This window comes from Belonocnema kinseyi, chromosome 8, assembly GCF_010883055.1.
Source record: "Belonocnema kinseyi isolate 2016_QV_RU_SX_M_011 chromosome 8, B_treatae_v1, whole genome shotgun sequence".
Lineage (NCBI taxonomy): Eukaryota > Metazoa > Arthropoda > Insecta > Hymenoptera > Cynipidae > Belonocnema > Belonocnema kinseyi.
Window position 1 is genome coordinate 32,275,816 of NC_046664.1, and position 16,563 is coordinate 32,292,378.

General features: G+C 28.4%; 1 protein-coding gene across 3 annotated transcripts in view; it reads left to right on the plus strand.

Annotated features, from left to right (window-relative positions):
- The window catches only part of LOC117178026 (protein turtle homolog A), a 37,982-nt gene that overhangs the window by 7,239 nt on the left and 14,180 nt on the right, over positions 1-16,563 (plus strand). For all 3 annotated transcript variants that reach the window (XM_033369223.1, XM_033369224.1, XM_033369225.1), the window contains exons 2-3: positions 7,099-7,389; positions 14,215-14,405. In XM_033369223.1, coding sequence (XP_033225114.1) covers positions 7,099-7,389; positions 14,215-14,405 — 482 coding nt within the window. The remainder of the gene's footprint in view (positions 1-7,098; positions 7,390-14,214; positions 14,406-16,563) is intronic.

The window sequence follows — 16,563 nt, forward strand, 5'->3', positions numbered from 1 at the left end:
AAAAATATATTGCAAAATACTTAAATGGTTTATCATACACAAATGCTGGCTGTTATGTTGCGTCGTTTGACTTTTTCCGTTTGCTCGAAAAAAAGTGTCTGAAATACTCCAATTTTTTCATATCGCGATCTGTTAGATAACCTGATATTTATATTCTCAAATTTCAGTTAAGGAGGTGATACATTCGATTTTAATATTATTTTATTTAAGAATCCATTTTAATTAAGAATAAGAAAAATAAATTAATATGGGCCTGATCTGGGCGAGGTATGGTAATCTCTGGGCGCAGCGCTTGGGCCCCGATCGGGCATCGCGTTTCATTTCGAGCCTGGCCCCATCTAGATAGCCTGATTTGGGCCAAACTCTGCCCGATCTGGCCCCGATCAGATCCAAATTGGAATTTCTGTACGGGTAGTGCTTCTTGTTTAGTATCCCAAATTTTCAACTCGATGTGGCGGTTCGTGTGCATATAAGTTGGGAAATAAAAAAGTGGGGATAGGGTAGGAATCTGCTCACTTGACCCACTCATCACATGGCCTTAAATGAAGTTGATAACTCGAGAAAACTGTATCTGAATTTAAGTCCATGTCTGAATTTAAGGTATTACATCTTGAATCATTCTCTTTTACGGTGTTTAGGGTTTCAAAGTATACAATGAAAAATACCAGGAAAATAATTTAGTACATTTTTTATTGTTTTTTCAGTATAAACGTAAAAATTATTTTCTATTTATTATGGGTAATTGCAAAAAATACTATTGCCTGAATATAAATTTAAATTTTTTATGAATTAGGACTTGTGAGAAAAACTATACTATTATAACAAGGAGGAAATTAGTAATAAGCATTATTTGCTACACTTCCTGGTAGTTCATTATTTTTCTAATTAATTCAATGACAAACAAATTAAAAATTTAATAAAATTAGAGATTATATAATATTATGTTTTTAAAAGTATCTTTGTGATTAAGGATGATCAATTGGTCATAATTCGAGCTTAAATGACCACGTGAGTCTCTATAGAGATCAACCTCCCGCCGTGTGAGATAAAATCATGAGTTCAATTTCGTGTGATATAATCAGATCCATTTGATGAAAAACAAATTCTTTAATCTTAATGAATATTGATTGCTTTTAAGAGGACGCCGCACAAAAAAATTAGTCATAATTGGCCCAGGTCCTTTTGAGAAATTTCTTCCAGTTTCATGAATTACACCAAATAAACGAGTGTCAGTAAAATCGACCGAAAGCCACCTTTCCATGCATTTTTTTTCACAAAATTTCTTGTATAATGGAGTAATTATTGTTCTTAACATCTTTAGTTTTGATTAACAATATCATTTTTCTTTCTTCTTAAGACAACAAGTTATTAAATGTTTAAAGAAACTTATAATAATGAAACTTACACACAAGGTAGCCGCAGGTCGGAGAAAATCTAGAGATTAGGGAAAATTCAGGGAATTATATTGGTTAGAGAAAGTCCAGGAATTTCTTTATGATACATTTTATATAAATGTCCATGATAACAAATTTAAAACTTTTAAATTTTAATTAAAAAATGTTTTATTCCGCTTATAAAAGATTCTATATTAAAAATGTTATAATATTAAGATTCTCTTCTTTGAATAATAATGGTCTGGGGAGATTCATCATTTTGGTTGAAACATTATATTTTGATATTAAAAATTTAACGACTTGTGGTAAAGTTTAACTACTTTGTAAAAAATGTATTTTTTGTCCAAAGTTTATGTCTGGTTAGAAATTTGATTAATTTGTTAAAAATTTGATTTTTTTTCTTTAGAGTTAAATGTTCAAACTGAAAATCGCTTGAACTGTAATTATTCAATTTTTGGTTGAAAATTTATTTTTCTTTAGATCAAAATTCTTCTTCGGGACAACACTAATCTTCTCTGTAGGAAATTTCCTTTTATTTGATTAAAAATGCAACGTTTTGGATCAAAATTTAAGTATTTTGAAAAAATCGTTTTTTTTTGGTTGTTTAAAATTAATTTTTTAAAACCAAAATCACTTAAAATGAAACTTTTTCATTTCTGTTTAAAAATTTATCGTTTTTAGTTGAAAATTATTCTTCTTCTTTGGAACAAGACTAATCTTCTGAGTTTGAAATTGTTTTCTTTGTTGGTTGAAACTGCAACTTTTTTGTTGAAAATTTATCTTTTTTACTTAAAAATTCGTCATCTTTGGTACAAAACTAATCTTCTGGGTTTGAAATATTCTCTTTTTTGGCTGAAACTGTAACTTTTTTATTGAAAATTTAACTAATTTGTTGAAAATTCGTGTTTTAATTAATTTTTTTCTCAAAATCGCTCAAAGTGTATGTTTTCAATATTTTGTTGAAAGATGATTTTTTTTAGTTGAAAATTCTACTATTTTCTTACAAAACTTATCTTCTTTGTATTAAATTGCTTCTTGGTTAAAAATCATTTAACAGTTATTTGGTTAAAAATGCAACTGTTTGTTTAAAAATTTAATTTTTTTGACTAAATCTTCATTTGTTGAAAATTCGTCTTTTTGGTTGGAAAATTCATCTACTGAAAATTTAAACTTGTTTAAAAATTGATGTATTTTGTTGAACATTTATCTTTTTGGCTTGCAAATGTAACAACTTTATTAAAAATGCAACTGTCTTGTTCGAAGCTTAATCTTATTTTAAAATTTTTCTTTGTAGATTGAAAATTCAACTATTCAGTTAAAAGTTCAACTATTGAGTTTTAAATGCAACTGTTCAGTTAAAATTTAATTTTATTGTTTTAAACTCAACTATTTGGACTTCGGTTAAAAATTCAACTGTGTTGTTGAAAATTTAATTTTTTAGTTTGAAAATATAATTATTTTGTTAAAAAGTCTTCTTATTTGTCACTTCGATTCAACTATGTGTTGATTAACTGTCTTTTAAAAACTTTAATTATTTGGTTGAAAATGCAACTGTTTTTAGTTAAAGTTTCTTTTTTTTTTTGTGAAAATTCTATCATTTTGCAGACAATTTATTTTTGTAGGTTGAAATAGCAACATTGTGGTTCAAAATTCAACTATTTTTCTGAAAATGTAATTATTTTATTTAACATTATTAACTTGTTAAAAAGTCTTATTTCTTGGTCGAAAATTTAACTGTTTTGTTAAAAAATCGTTTGTAAACATTTTTTATTGAAAATATGATAAGATTACTGGTTTTTGAGTATTAATGTTCAGAGAAAATGAAAAATTGGTCAGGGATAAATCATGGAAAAATCAGCGATATAAGAAAATGACATTTTGCGGACACACTGCATACATTTTAATATAAATTAAATAATAAATAAACATACGATTTTTGAAATTATGTTCAGATAATTATTATAAAAGAAAGATATTTCCTTCAATATTATTTTGAAGCAATATTATAAATGAAATCATTTTTTAATTTAAACGTACTATTCTGATATCTATGGCGCCTGAGAAATAGTTCAGATAAAATTTGAAGTTACATACTTGCAAGTCATGGCAGAAGCAGATATCGCATGACTAATACAAAATGGGCGCCATCCCCTTGAGAATGAAATCCAAATACTACCCCTCTGGTTTGAGTCACGCATCACGAAAATAATATCCTCTGTGTCAGACCAGCAATTATAAATTACTATTATAAATTTATTTTTTCATGTGAATCTTTAATAAGCAAAAATGTTTTTATTATGCTTAAAAATATGTATTTAAGGAATTTAAATGAATAATTTCGCCAATGTTTATTTGTTTTTGTTTTTTTTTTAAAGGAAATATAAAAGTATTAAACAAGCACAAAAAAGTAATAAAAACTTACTGTTCTTTATTTATTGTTTGCAATTTTCTAAACTAACTTTATTCGAGATAAAGACGAAAAATATTAAAACGTTCTTGCTTTGAATTATATTCCGATTTTTGAATTTGAAGGGGCTTCTAAAATTCCAAATAAATGTAAATGAACCAGATAAATGAATAATTCCCAAACTTTGATTTTAGAACGGTCAAATTTTTAAACGTTGATATTTAAAAGATTCGGAAGTGCTTCCAATTGTAACTCGATTTTATAGCAACTACAAAATTTTAAGATCATAAAATTCAGAAGAGAGGAAATTTAGCGTCTCTAACTGAGAAAACGTGAGAATTCTGTTGTACATTTGAAGGTTTCGAATTTAAAGATCTTTAAATTGTAAAGAATAACATTAAATTTATTGCTTAAGAATTCGAAATTTCCGAATTGCAATTTATCGATAACAGTATAGATTTCATCATTTCATAGTGGAATTATTTAGAACATGCTAATTCTCTGATAAAAAAAATATTGCATGATTTGGAAACTTCTTAAATAATTTTGAAAACCCCTATTTCATTGTTATTATTGACCTTGAAAAATCTATTAAAGTTTTCTGTCATTACAATAATTTTCAATCTTCCTAATTTTTCTAAAATATTCTGATATCCCTTGAAATTCTAAAATACACTTTTAAAATATCTTGAAAAAGGCTTGAAAATTCAACCAAATTTTGGAATTTTTAAACCAAGAAGACGAATTTGCTAGACAACAGTTGCATTTTTAACCAGAAAATTTAGATTTTTCAACCAATAACTTAATTTTTAACCATACAATTGATTTTCCTACAAAAATTATAGAATTTTCAACGCAAAAAGATGAATTCTGCGCAAAACAGCTGAGCTTTCAAATCAAGTGTGTAGTTGAATTTTTAAGCAAGAAAATTAATTATTCTTGTCTTTTCATTTTTTCACAATTAAAGATACAAATTTTTAACAAAATATTTCAAATTTTAAACAAATAGTTGCATTTTTAACATACAAAGATGAATCTTCAGCAAATTATTCGAATTTTTATTAAAAAAAAGATTCCACTTCAACCAAAAATAATTACATTTTCAACGAAATAGTTAAATTTTCATGGTTTTGCTGTGTCATTTTTCAGTTGCATTTTATATTAGAGCCTTTTAATTTTAGACGGAAGTGGATTAATTAAATTTTCTGTGAAGAAAATTAATTCTCAAGTAAAGAAAAAACCATGTCAAACAAATCAGTTCATTTTTCAAACTGATAGTAACATTTTTAACCAGTATAGATGAATTCTGAAGTAAAAATATTATATTAGCAAAACAGGGAAAGAAAGAGGAATTCTTTAAAAAACGGGAAAGAGTGTAAAGTTTGTATTTAGATTTTTTACTTGTAAAATAAAATAAATAAATTCAATTTTTCCAAGCACTTAAAAAACTTGTTTTGCACATTTATAACTTAGTTTTTGAATCGAGCCTATCCATTAAATTTCATAAAAATTATTACATTAATTAGACGTTTAATTCACTCGTATTTCGAAACCCAAAATTGGAATCTATTTTAAAAGTCGCCCACATTTTAATAGCTTTTTTTAGAGTTATCTAAATATTAAATATGTAGATTGGCTAATGTTTAATTTTAGCTTGGGGGCCGTGCATAATTTACGTAAAGTCTGGGGGGAGGGGGGTGATCAAAACTATTTCTTATTCAAGACATTTTGTTCAAAAGTTTTCTTTTTTTGTATTAAATTATTCCTTTTGGTTGGAAATATAAATACCGCTTTGAAAATTTATGAAAAAAGTGCAAGTGATTTGTTAAAAATTCATTTTATTAATTTAAGATCCATGTCTTTTGTTAAAAATGTACCTTTTTTGAAATTTCGTTTATTAGGTTGAAATCAATTTTCTTTAACTGCAAATTTCGCTATTTTATTACTGGTGGAAAATTGGACGCTTTTAAGTTCAAAATCCAGTCATTTAATCTAAAATTGATTATTATTTTGTTGAAAATTCGTCATTTTAGTAGAAGATTCATATTTTTATTTAATAATGTAACTGTTTGGTTGAAAATTAACCTCCTTTAGTTCAGGCTTCTTGTATTATGTTAAACATTCTTCTTTTTAGCAGAATATAAATCCTTTTGATTAAAAATGTAATTATCTTATTCCAAATTTTTATTTATTTTAAATTAAAATCTTTTTTTTTGGTTCAAATATCAGCTATTACATTTTTTATAGAAAAATGAACTATTTTGTAGAAAAATTTTGCATTTTCAGGTCAAAGTTGATCTTTTCAAGTCTAATAATTGATCTATTAGGTTGAAAATATATATATTTTTTAGAAAATTAATCTTCTTGCTTGAAAATTCAACTGTTTTGTATAAATCTCGTCTTTTTAGCTTAGAAATTTAACATTTTGGATGCACTTTTTTCATTCACTGAAAAATCTTTCTTGGTTAAAATTTCAACTATTATTGAAAATCCTTCATTTTTCGTTGAACTCAGCTGTTTGTTATTAAAAATAAAAATACTTTCTTGGTTAAAATATAAACTACTACATCTTTTATTGAGAACTCATCTTTTTTTGGTTAAAATTCAATTACTGGTTTACTCTAAACCTCCCTTCCACTCAAATCGTCTTACGTTATATAAAAAAATGTTGATAGGGTGGGGGGTATCAAAACTTACGGACACTGACAAAAGGAGGTACCTGATTCTAAATTTCAAAAAACAGCTTTACATAGTGTGGTGACAAATATTTTATAAGAAATACATGATAAAGAGTGTGAGTGGAGTGAATGAAGCCAGAAACGATAGACCTTAGATATTAATGGGCCCGAGTGGAGAGCTTTACATGGTGACTTTGTGAAGCTCTTTCCCTGGGGTGATTGCTAGAGAGATTGATCAGCGACCTGGGTCGGAGCAGTGTTGTGGAACGAACGTTTTATTTGAATAAGCAACGTGAAAATTCTAAATTAATTTAACAGTGTGCCCCCCCCCCCCACCTTATTATCCCGCCTCGTATGCTAAATTCCTTGATCACCGGCAATATAAAAAATAGCTAGAACCAAGTGAGTCACGCTTAATCTGAAAGGGATTCAGTTTAATGGTATACAAATAAAATTTCCCTTAAAATTCCCTTAAAAGGATGAATGATATTCGCTCCTTTGCAAAAAGAATTTACTGTTTCTGCTCCACTTATTTGATGATGGAATAATGCTTTTTCCTTTATATCTCTAAATCCCTTTTAAAATAAATCCGAAGCTCACTCAACTTTTGAAATTTCAGGATGGCAGAGAGCACTCGCGGAGGTGCCAGAACGCGAAGTGCTAGTTGATGTAGGGCAAAATTTAAGTTTGCCTTGCGCGAGCGATGAAACATCGACTCAGGCGGCAGACTTTGTGGCGGTAATGTGGATCAGAGATGGTCGAGAGGACGGCCAGATTCAAAGATCGAAAGTCAAGCCTAATGGAACTCTAGAGCTTGTCAATGTCACCAGACACGATGCAGGGAACTACTCCTGCACGCTAGACAATGACGCCAACGCGGTCAAAAGTAGGATTATTGTACGAATAAGAAGTGAGTCAACAATAATATAAAACAGTAAAAATTACTCAAAGTAGACGCATAGCGCTTACAAAAAAGGCTTTCTTAGCCTATTGAAATGTTATTATTATTAAAAATAGGCTGTTTAATGTGAATCACTGTATGAATTTAATTCCATCCAGTGATGATCCGCGGCTGCATCCGATTTTATTAAAAGGGCGCAGATTTTTCTGTACGTTTGTCTAGGGAAGAGGAAAACTGCAAAAAACCATCTTCCCGAGTACAGCCGGTTTCCGACTGTCGAGTTTGAATGTAGCCATTCGATATCATCGAGTGTACACAGTCATCCTCGGCGTAAATCCTTCCACTCGACATTAGTTAAACGCAGTGAATAATAAATCACTTAAGCGTACTTTGATTCATCACAAACGGTCACTCATCCGAGTGCTAGCCGCGCGCAAAATGGCTTAACGTCCACGACTCGCCTGACTGGAGATTCACGATTCACTACACAGCTAATGCCGTCGATATTGAGACATTAATTAAGTCGTTAAAATATCCTTCCTCCCCTCTTTTTCCCCTTCTATATGTTCCAATCTTAGGAAAACCATGGAAAATCGCCGTCACCTACTTCCCCTCCCTTACGCCCTCTTCTCGTCACACTTCCCCTTCTTTCCCCCATCACGCTCCTTTTCTCACTTTTCATCTCTTACTCTCCCCTGCCTCCTTCCTCTCCTCTACCTTCTCACCCAAAACTGTAAGGGTTTCTGCTCGGAGCTACCAGGCCCTTAGAAATACAAAATAATAAAAAGTGCAACAGTAGTAAAAATGTTTAAAGTGATAAAAAAAATCACTAAGGCCACTCACAGAATAAAGTAATGATAAAATTTGTTGCAGGAAATTTTCTAGAGGGATAAACTTTTATTTAGACAACTTTGCGTTTTTCAAAACACATGTGTTGTCATGGAAAAACAAGAGAAAGTTTAACCGATATTTGGTTAAAGTTTATCCTGTAAAGTTAATTTTGGTTGTAGCTAATCTTTCATCGCAAATCGATTCAAAGTTTATCTTCTGTTTTTGCTGTGCTATAATTAGAGCAGATCAGGCCTGTATGTATATGTATATTAGAGTAGGTCTAAAAAACTGAAAATGATTAGATTCATTGGTAGTAGAACTGAAAAAGTTTCTTTATGGCATTCCTAACATTTTTTTTCATGATAATTTCTCGCCATTGGACATCGCGATTGAATATTGGCTAATTTTTATTTTAAAAAATGTTTCCATTTTTTTGGATAAATGTTATGCATTTAAATAACCTTAGGCGGAAAAAAGTAAGAAAAGAATTTTGTCGTCGGAATATAACATTTAAAAAAAATTGGTAACTTCATACTTACAGTCGCGACATTTTTTGTTTTAATCCAAATTTTGTTATTCTCTTTTTAAAATAAGGAAACACATATTTTTGAGTTACGTGGAATAATTTTTTCCACTTTTTATGGACCGTGTAAAATTAGATTAAAATTTTTGTTTGTAACCCAACAATTTGTTTGTCTTTAGTAGAGTTAGAAAATTCACAGTAACAAAGATTTGGAGAAGGTATCAGAGAACCGTATGTTACCGAGAATTCGAAAATTTACGAGAACTTTAATTATTTACTATTATTTTTTCTTTTTTAAGCTAACTAACGTTTATACTCAGTGCACTTAACCCTAAATATCAATAAACATTAGGAATTAAAATTAGTTTTTAGTTTTATATACAATATACTTCATATTTTTCAGAATAGAATTTTATTTGCGGATTACATAAATTCTTTCAAAGATTATTAAACGTTAGTTTCGAAAAATTTTTAAGTAAAATTGTACATTCCTTAAATATTATAATTTTTTGTATTGGAAAAAATAAGTACCTATGATACTCAGCTGAAAATAAATAGTTAATGTAGAACAGTGAGTATTATATAAATCTCATTCCTGTGACTTATTACCGGCTAATTAAACTTACTCAGTCTGATAGCCGTTCCTAAATATCCCAACTATCTAGTTTTTGGACTGAACAAAACTAAGCAGCTAAAATGCTTATGAAAAATAAAATATTAATAATACGTATTATAATCTTATTCAGTCTGATCACTGTTCTTAAATAGTGATCTTTTTGACGTGTCGCTTTAAAAAAATGAAAAAAACTGTCTACATTATAACACGAAATCTAATAAAATATTGAATCTGAATATATTCTAAAAATATTTTTTTATCATTTTGACAAATACTATGAAAAATTTCATTTAAAATAAGCCCAAGGTCTTCAAACGTTTAAATTATTTTCCGAGTTATTACATTGTTTTGAATATATCGAAATTTAACTTTCGTTCTTCTTTAAAAAAATTCACATTTTGCTTTCAACTTGGGCATATTAAACGTGAACTTCTGTTTGCCTTCAATCTATTCAGAGAAAAAAATCTTATGTCAAATTAAAACATCAAGGCATTTTAGCAACAGCTCAAAAAAAGGCGTCTATTATTCCCGCAAATAGTGCCGACATATGAGAAATAAAGTATTATCTGCACCTAATAACAAACAGTATTTAGTAGCATAAAGTACATGAATAAATTAATAATTAGACAAATATTCTCTATGTTATTAAAAATCATGACAGGTTGCATTCCAAACTATTTGAGCTCAGAACTTTACATTTATTTCGGTGAAAAACAGATACAGCCTTTCGGACTGTATTCTTTAGTTTATTGAAAAGAGCAATAAAAAAAAACATTTTTTCTCAAATTAATGTACAAATTAACATATTTGACATTTTTTCAAATGTTTTATTTCGACGAACAAATTTTTTAAATATTTTTTCCCATCTAAGGTATTCACTTTTATGAACTTTACCACTCACAAAAATTAAAGAACAATTTCTATTTTTTGCGGATTCTATGTAAATTGATTTTCGTGGATCCTGTAAAAATGGCTCATGTTTCAGGATCCGTAAAATATATAACGTTTTTTTAAACCTAAAAATATATAAGCGTTTGCTTAGTTTATTAAAAACAGCATAAAAAGTAAGAAAACGAAAAACATTTTTTTCAGCAACTTTAGGGACACATTAACAAAATTCCATTTTTCTTATTTTATTAAATATTATATTTCTACGATAATTTTTTTCCTTTTTTTCCTCTAAGATTATTCACTTCAATAAAATTTACTAGCAAAAAACTGCAAAAAAAAGTTGTTTCATACAAAAGAATTGAATGTAATATAATAAATAATGTAATAATTAATTAATGTAAAAATCATCGTAATGCCACAAAAAAACTTTCTATTGCTATTATCAATGAATCTAATCATTTTGAGTTTGTTCGGCCCACCCTAATGCATAATAATATAAATAGTTTTATTTTCCTAGCAATAGATAATGTACTGTTATTAATTATTAGCTACAGGATGTCCAAAAGTTTCCGAGACGGCTGAATATTTCCCCAGGTACAATGTTTAAAAAAAAAAAATTAAGATCATTCTTGAAGGACATGGGCAAGGTCATGGCTAAGGTCACATCTAAATGCACCTTGCTAAAATAAATAAGTAAGGTCGCTATGAATTATTTCCAAAATCGGCGCTTCTCAGATGTTTCCAAACCTCATTTAAGTTTCAAGAACTTTTGAGTCACCATCAAGGTCATATCTGACCTATGATCTGAGTACATTTTTTAACCTAAACTTTCCCGCTATTTTGATTGCCGACGTCAAATAAGGGGGTGTTTTATTAAAAAAAACAATATGACCTTGAAATAACCCTGAAGGTCGTCGAGGTAAAAACCAAGGTCACCATTGAATTCCACGTTAAAAGTTACTCCAAAAATGATCAAGAATGAATTTTTGGAAAATATTTTACCTGGGGAAATATTCAGCCATCCCGGAACTTTTTGGACGCCCTGTATAATTCACCTCGCTGAATTTTGCAACGTTTAAAAAAAAATGAAATTACAACAACAAATTTGCGTGAGACCTAAAATTTGAAAGTTCTATATGGATCCATTTAATGATCGAAGATACCCGCAAGAGTTTCACCCCACTAACACCTCGTTAACAAATCCCAATTCAATCCCTCAAAATACAAAAATAATAATAAATTATCAACATCCAGGCCCAAAATTATATGGTTTAGAATAGTTTTACTTGGTTTCCAACGATAAACAAACATCCCCCCCCCCCCCAGCACCTCCGGAACACACTCCAATTTAACCTTCACGAATCGAAAAAATCATAAAAAATGACAACGTCTAGACGTAAAATGTTAGGCTTGGTCATAAGATTATTTAATGCCAAAATTAAATCCAGAAGGTACCCAACCCCTATTTCTTTCGGAACATACGCCATATTTAGAAATCCCTAGAATTAAAAATCTTAGAAGTCTGTATAGAAATCATTTAAAATACTTTGAAAATGATATAAATTTATTCCCTGAAGTTCTCTATAGTAACACCTTGAAATTGGTCAATTCTCCTAAAATGTTTGAAAGTCTTGGAGGTCTTATCAAATACTCTAAATCTTTTGAAATGTATGAAATTTTCGAACATTTTTTTTAATTCCTATATATCCCTTAAATTCCTTAAAATCCATAAAAATCACTTGAAATAAAATAAAATTTATTTATCTTTAGAAATCCTACTAAAATCTTTGAAATTCGAGAAATCTCTTGAAATTCTTGAAAATGTATTAACATGGCTTCAAATTACTAAAAATTTCTCAATCCTTTCAAATAAATTCACATCCTACAAAATCCTTTAAATCTTTTAAAATTCTTTGAAATAACTTGAAACATTTGGAAATCCTACCAAATTGTTCGACATTCCTTACAATTTTCTAAATCTCTTAGAATTCGTTTAAATCTTTCAAATATCTTAAAATATGTAAAATCCTTTAAAAATTCCGTAATTCTTTTATATTCCTGGAAATCATTGTAATCCTTAGAAATCCCTTAAAATAAAACTTATTTTATTCCCTAATGTTCTCTAGAAATTTGTTGACATTCCTTAAAATCGATTGAAACCTTTAAAAGTCGTAAAAATCAGTTGCTTAAAATAAATAGCTATAATTTAAAATCCCTTCTATATAAGTCAAACTAAACTTATTCATTAAAGTTCTCTAAAAAATAATCATTAAAACATGTATCTAGAAATCTTTTGAAATTTTTGAAATTTTGGGAGATTTAATAAAATCTTCTAGAACTTGTACAATTTTTGGATGTCGAAATTACCTTAAATCTTTAAAACCTTAAATCTCTTTGAAATGTTCGAGATTGCTTGCATTTTCGTGAAATTATATTTGATTTCATTCATTTTTCAAATTTCTCTGGAAATCTCTTAAAATCGAGCTTGGAATCTTTGGAAATCTGAAAAAAGTCTTCGAGATCACTTGAAATTGGAGAAAATTCTTGAAATTCTTTACAAATTTATTAATGTAGCTTAAAATCTTTTCAAATTTTTCAAATTCATTCAAATAAACGCAGGCCCAACAAAATCCCTTAAATCTTGTGAAATTCTTTAAAATCCCATGAAATACTTCGAAATCCTACAAAATTCTTCTACATTTCTTAAAATTTTCGAAATCTTGTACTATTCTTTGAAATCTTTCACATAACTGAAATTATTTCAAGTCTTTTGAAATTGTTTAAGTCAGTAGAAATCCCTTAAAATAATATTAATTGTATTCCCTTACGTTTTCAAGAAATTTGTTAAAAGCCATTGAAATATTTTGAGATCGTAATAATTCATTAAAATAAGTGGAAATTATTTTATATCCCTACCATCTACATTAAATCCTTGGAGATTCAATAAAATCCTTTGAATCGCGTGAAATACTTTAAAATCCCTTGAAATATTTAGAACCGCTAGCAAGGCCTTGAAATTTAAAAAAATTAATTATCCAAAGTTCTGTAGATACCCTCATCGAGCTTAAAATATTTGAAAATCCTACCAAATTTTTTGAAATCCCTTTAAGTTTTAAAAATGCCTAGAAATTCTGTGTAATTTCTTAAAATAGCTTAAAATCTTTTAAATATCTTAAAATCCTATTATATTTTTGAAATTCTTGGATTTCCTATAATATCCCTCAATCTTGTGAAATTTCTTGAATTTCTTAAAACCCCTTAGAATTTAATTTATTTTGCAAAGTTGTCTACAGATAACTAGAAATCTTTAAAACGTCTTGAATTTCTTTTAAATTTGTCAAAAAAGCTTAAAATCTTAAAAGTCCCATAAATCCTTTGAAATAATGTTAGGTCCTATAAAATCGTTTAATCTCGTGTAATTATTGTAAATCATTGGAAACGCTACAAGCTTCTTTAAGATTCCTTGAGATTTTTAAAAATATTTTGAAAGTATTTAGAATCTTATAAAATAACTTAAAATCTTTCAAATCCTTTAAAATTGTATAAGATCCTTCATATCCCTTGACATTTTTAGTCTGTAGAAATACCTTGAAATAATTTGAAATATCATGTCAAATAAATAAATCTTGTAGTTTCCCTATTTTTAGCATCACATTTTTTCAATATTTTAAAATTAGTTATTTCTATTTTGAGTTTCTTATAATGCTTTGATAGAATTGCACAAAAATCTTAAGAAATTCATTATAAATTCTAAGAAAATCATCATAGGCCTATGCTGAATTTGCTATAATATTTTTGCGTAAGGATGTAGCGACCGTAAAAGTAAGTTACGAACTGGTGAACAGTTTTCAAATTCTGGAAGAACTGTTAAACGTGATTACACGAAACAACTGGTTTGCATGAAATCTCAAGCTTGCGCTAGATATTGATTGAAAAACAATTTGTTGCTAAAAAAACGAAATTATTGTTACAGCACCTCCGCTGGCTCTACACAACGTTTGGGTAAAACCTTCCACCATCCTAGCAAATATCCTCTGGGAAGTTGGAGAAACCGGAGGTTATCCGATTATAGACTTCACTGCAGAGTATCGCTTAAAACCGATTCTAGGCGTAGAGGCTGAAGAATGGAAGCCCATCATCCCGAATCACATTCCTCCAAATTCCGTAAATATTTTCATATTTTTTTCACTCTACGTATATTGGGGAATGCCAGAGTGTGGTACCACCAAAGAGCAATTCTTTGATCTGGAAGGTAGCGTTCAGTAAGTTTCTTTCTTTCTGGAATCATTAATCCAAAAAAAGTAAATAATTAAATTGCTCGAAATAACAAAAAACATGTTAGAGAGTTTGCCTATATAATTCAATCCCCTGGTTTATGAATGTCTGAAAGATTAATATACCACTGGGCAGTCATTATTATTCTTAGATTGGGCGAAGAAAAATTCTTCGAAATTGTCTAGTGATTTTGTAACTAGTAGTTTTTTGCAATCGTTAATAAATAAGTAACTAAATGTGAGAGATAAATCAACAAGAGTTCTTAAGAAATAATTCGGATCACTTAGTGATAAAAACTGCCAAGAGAAATATTACAATAGATATTTCCAAAATTGACTATCCTCGAAAAATGTTCTCCAACCAGGAAGTTAGAAGAATTACTCACCAATATTATCAATTGAAGGAATCACGATTCTACAAGATCACATTCTAGTTTCTCATAATAAAATTTCATATAAACAATTTAATGAAGCAATTGATTTTGGTTTTTACACAATTTATTTTCAATTTGAAAGTAAATTTTTTTAATCAAAAATTTGGCACACGAGTAGGTTCCGTTCTCTCATCTGTTTTCACTGAAATAATCATGGCAGGTTCAGAAAACCAAGTCTACAAAATAATGGAAGATCTAGTGAATGATGTTTTAGAAAAAGTTGATTTTAAATGTCTTTTTTATCCCACATATGTAGATGATTGAGTACTATGTGCATAGATGCAAGCAGAATTATCGTATATTCTTAACGCTTTCAATAGTATACATCCAAAAATGCAATTTCCTTTAAAAATTTACAAAGGTAAACAACTAAGTTTTTTTAGATATTTTGGGAAAATGTCAAATACTTTGAGATAATTGCTAGATAAAATGAGTTTACTCTTATAATTTATAAAATTCCGTTTAAATGTAAAACCATAAAATTCGGAAAAGTAGCCGATCTTGTTTCGTAAACGTCTAATCACGTACGCATCGCATTTCAGGATGACGGAATGCAGCGAAAAAGAAGTGTGCATTAAATTTTGCCAAAAACTTGACCATTTATGTTTAGAAATCATCGTTATCATTCGGAAAGTGTATGGTGATGAGTCTATGAGTAATAAATATTAATGAACAGGGAAAATAAAAAATAGGGTTGAAAATTCAACTATTTTAGTAGAAAATTAACTTTTTGTTGAAAATTCATATTTTAGTGTTGAAAATTCAACTCCAACCTTTTTTCGTCGAAATTTCCAATGTTTTTTAAATATGTTTTTTCGGTTTAAAAATAGGTCTTTTGTGGTAGAAATTTTATCTTTTTTTGTTAATAGTGCTGCTTTTTGGAATAAAATTAATCTCCGTTGGTTGACAATTCAACTTTTTTTTAAATTCTTTTTTAGTTAAAGTAAACTGTTTTTTATTTTAAATAAAAAATATTTTGGTGGAAATATCGATTATTGCATTATCCGTTGAGAATTGAATTGGTTGAAGGTTAAACCACTTTGTTAAAGAAACCTTTTTTGTTGAAAATTCATTGTTTTAGTTTGAAATTCATCTCTTTCCTTAAAATTTAACTATATTCCAGTTTAAGATTAATCACTTTGGCTAAAAATTCAAGAGTCAATGATTGAAAGTTTAATTACTTTGTTGAAAACTCTTTTTATTAATAATTGATATTTTTATATAAAATTCAACTACTTCTGTAAAAGATAAACAATTCGTTAAAAATTTAACTGTTGCATTGAAATTTTATTAATTTTTTTTAACTGAAATTGGAACTTTTCCATTTTTAGTTACAAATATATATTTTTTAATAGAAAAGTCGACTTTATTGGTAGAAAAATAATCTCGGTGGAAATTTTTTCTTTTTTGGTTACAAGCGCAACTGTTTGATTGAAAATTAACTGCTTTAATAAAAAATTCTTTTTTTTTTGCTTGAAGATCCATTCATTTTAGTTGACCTTTTTTAATTGGATGAAAAACTATTTTTTTTATAATTCGTCTTTTTTATAGAAAATTAATATTTCAGGGCACAAAATTAAACATTCTTCCAGAAAGTTCGTCGTTTTGGTTGAA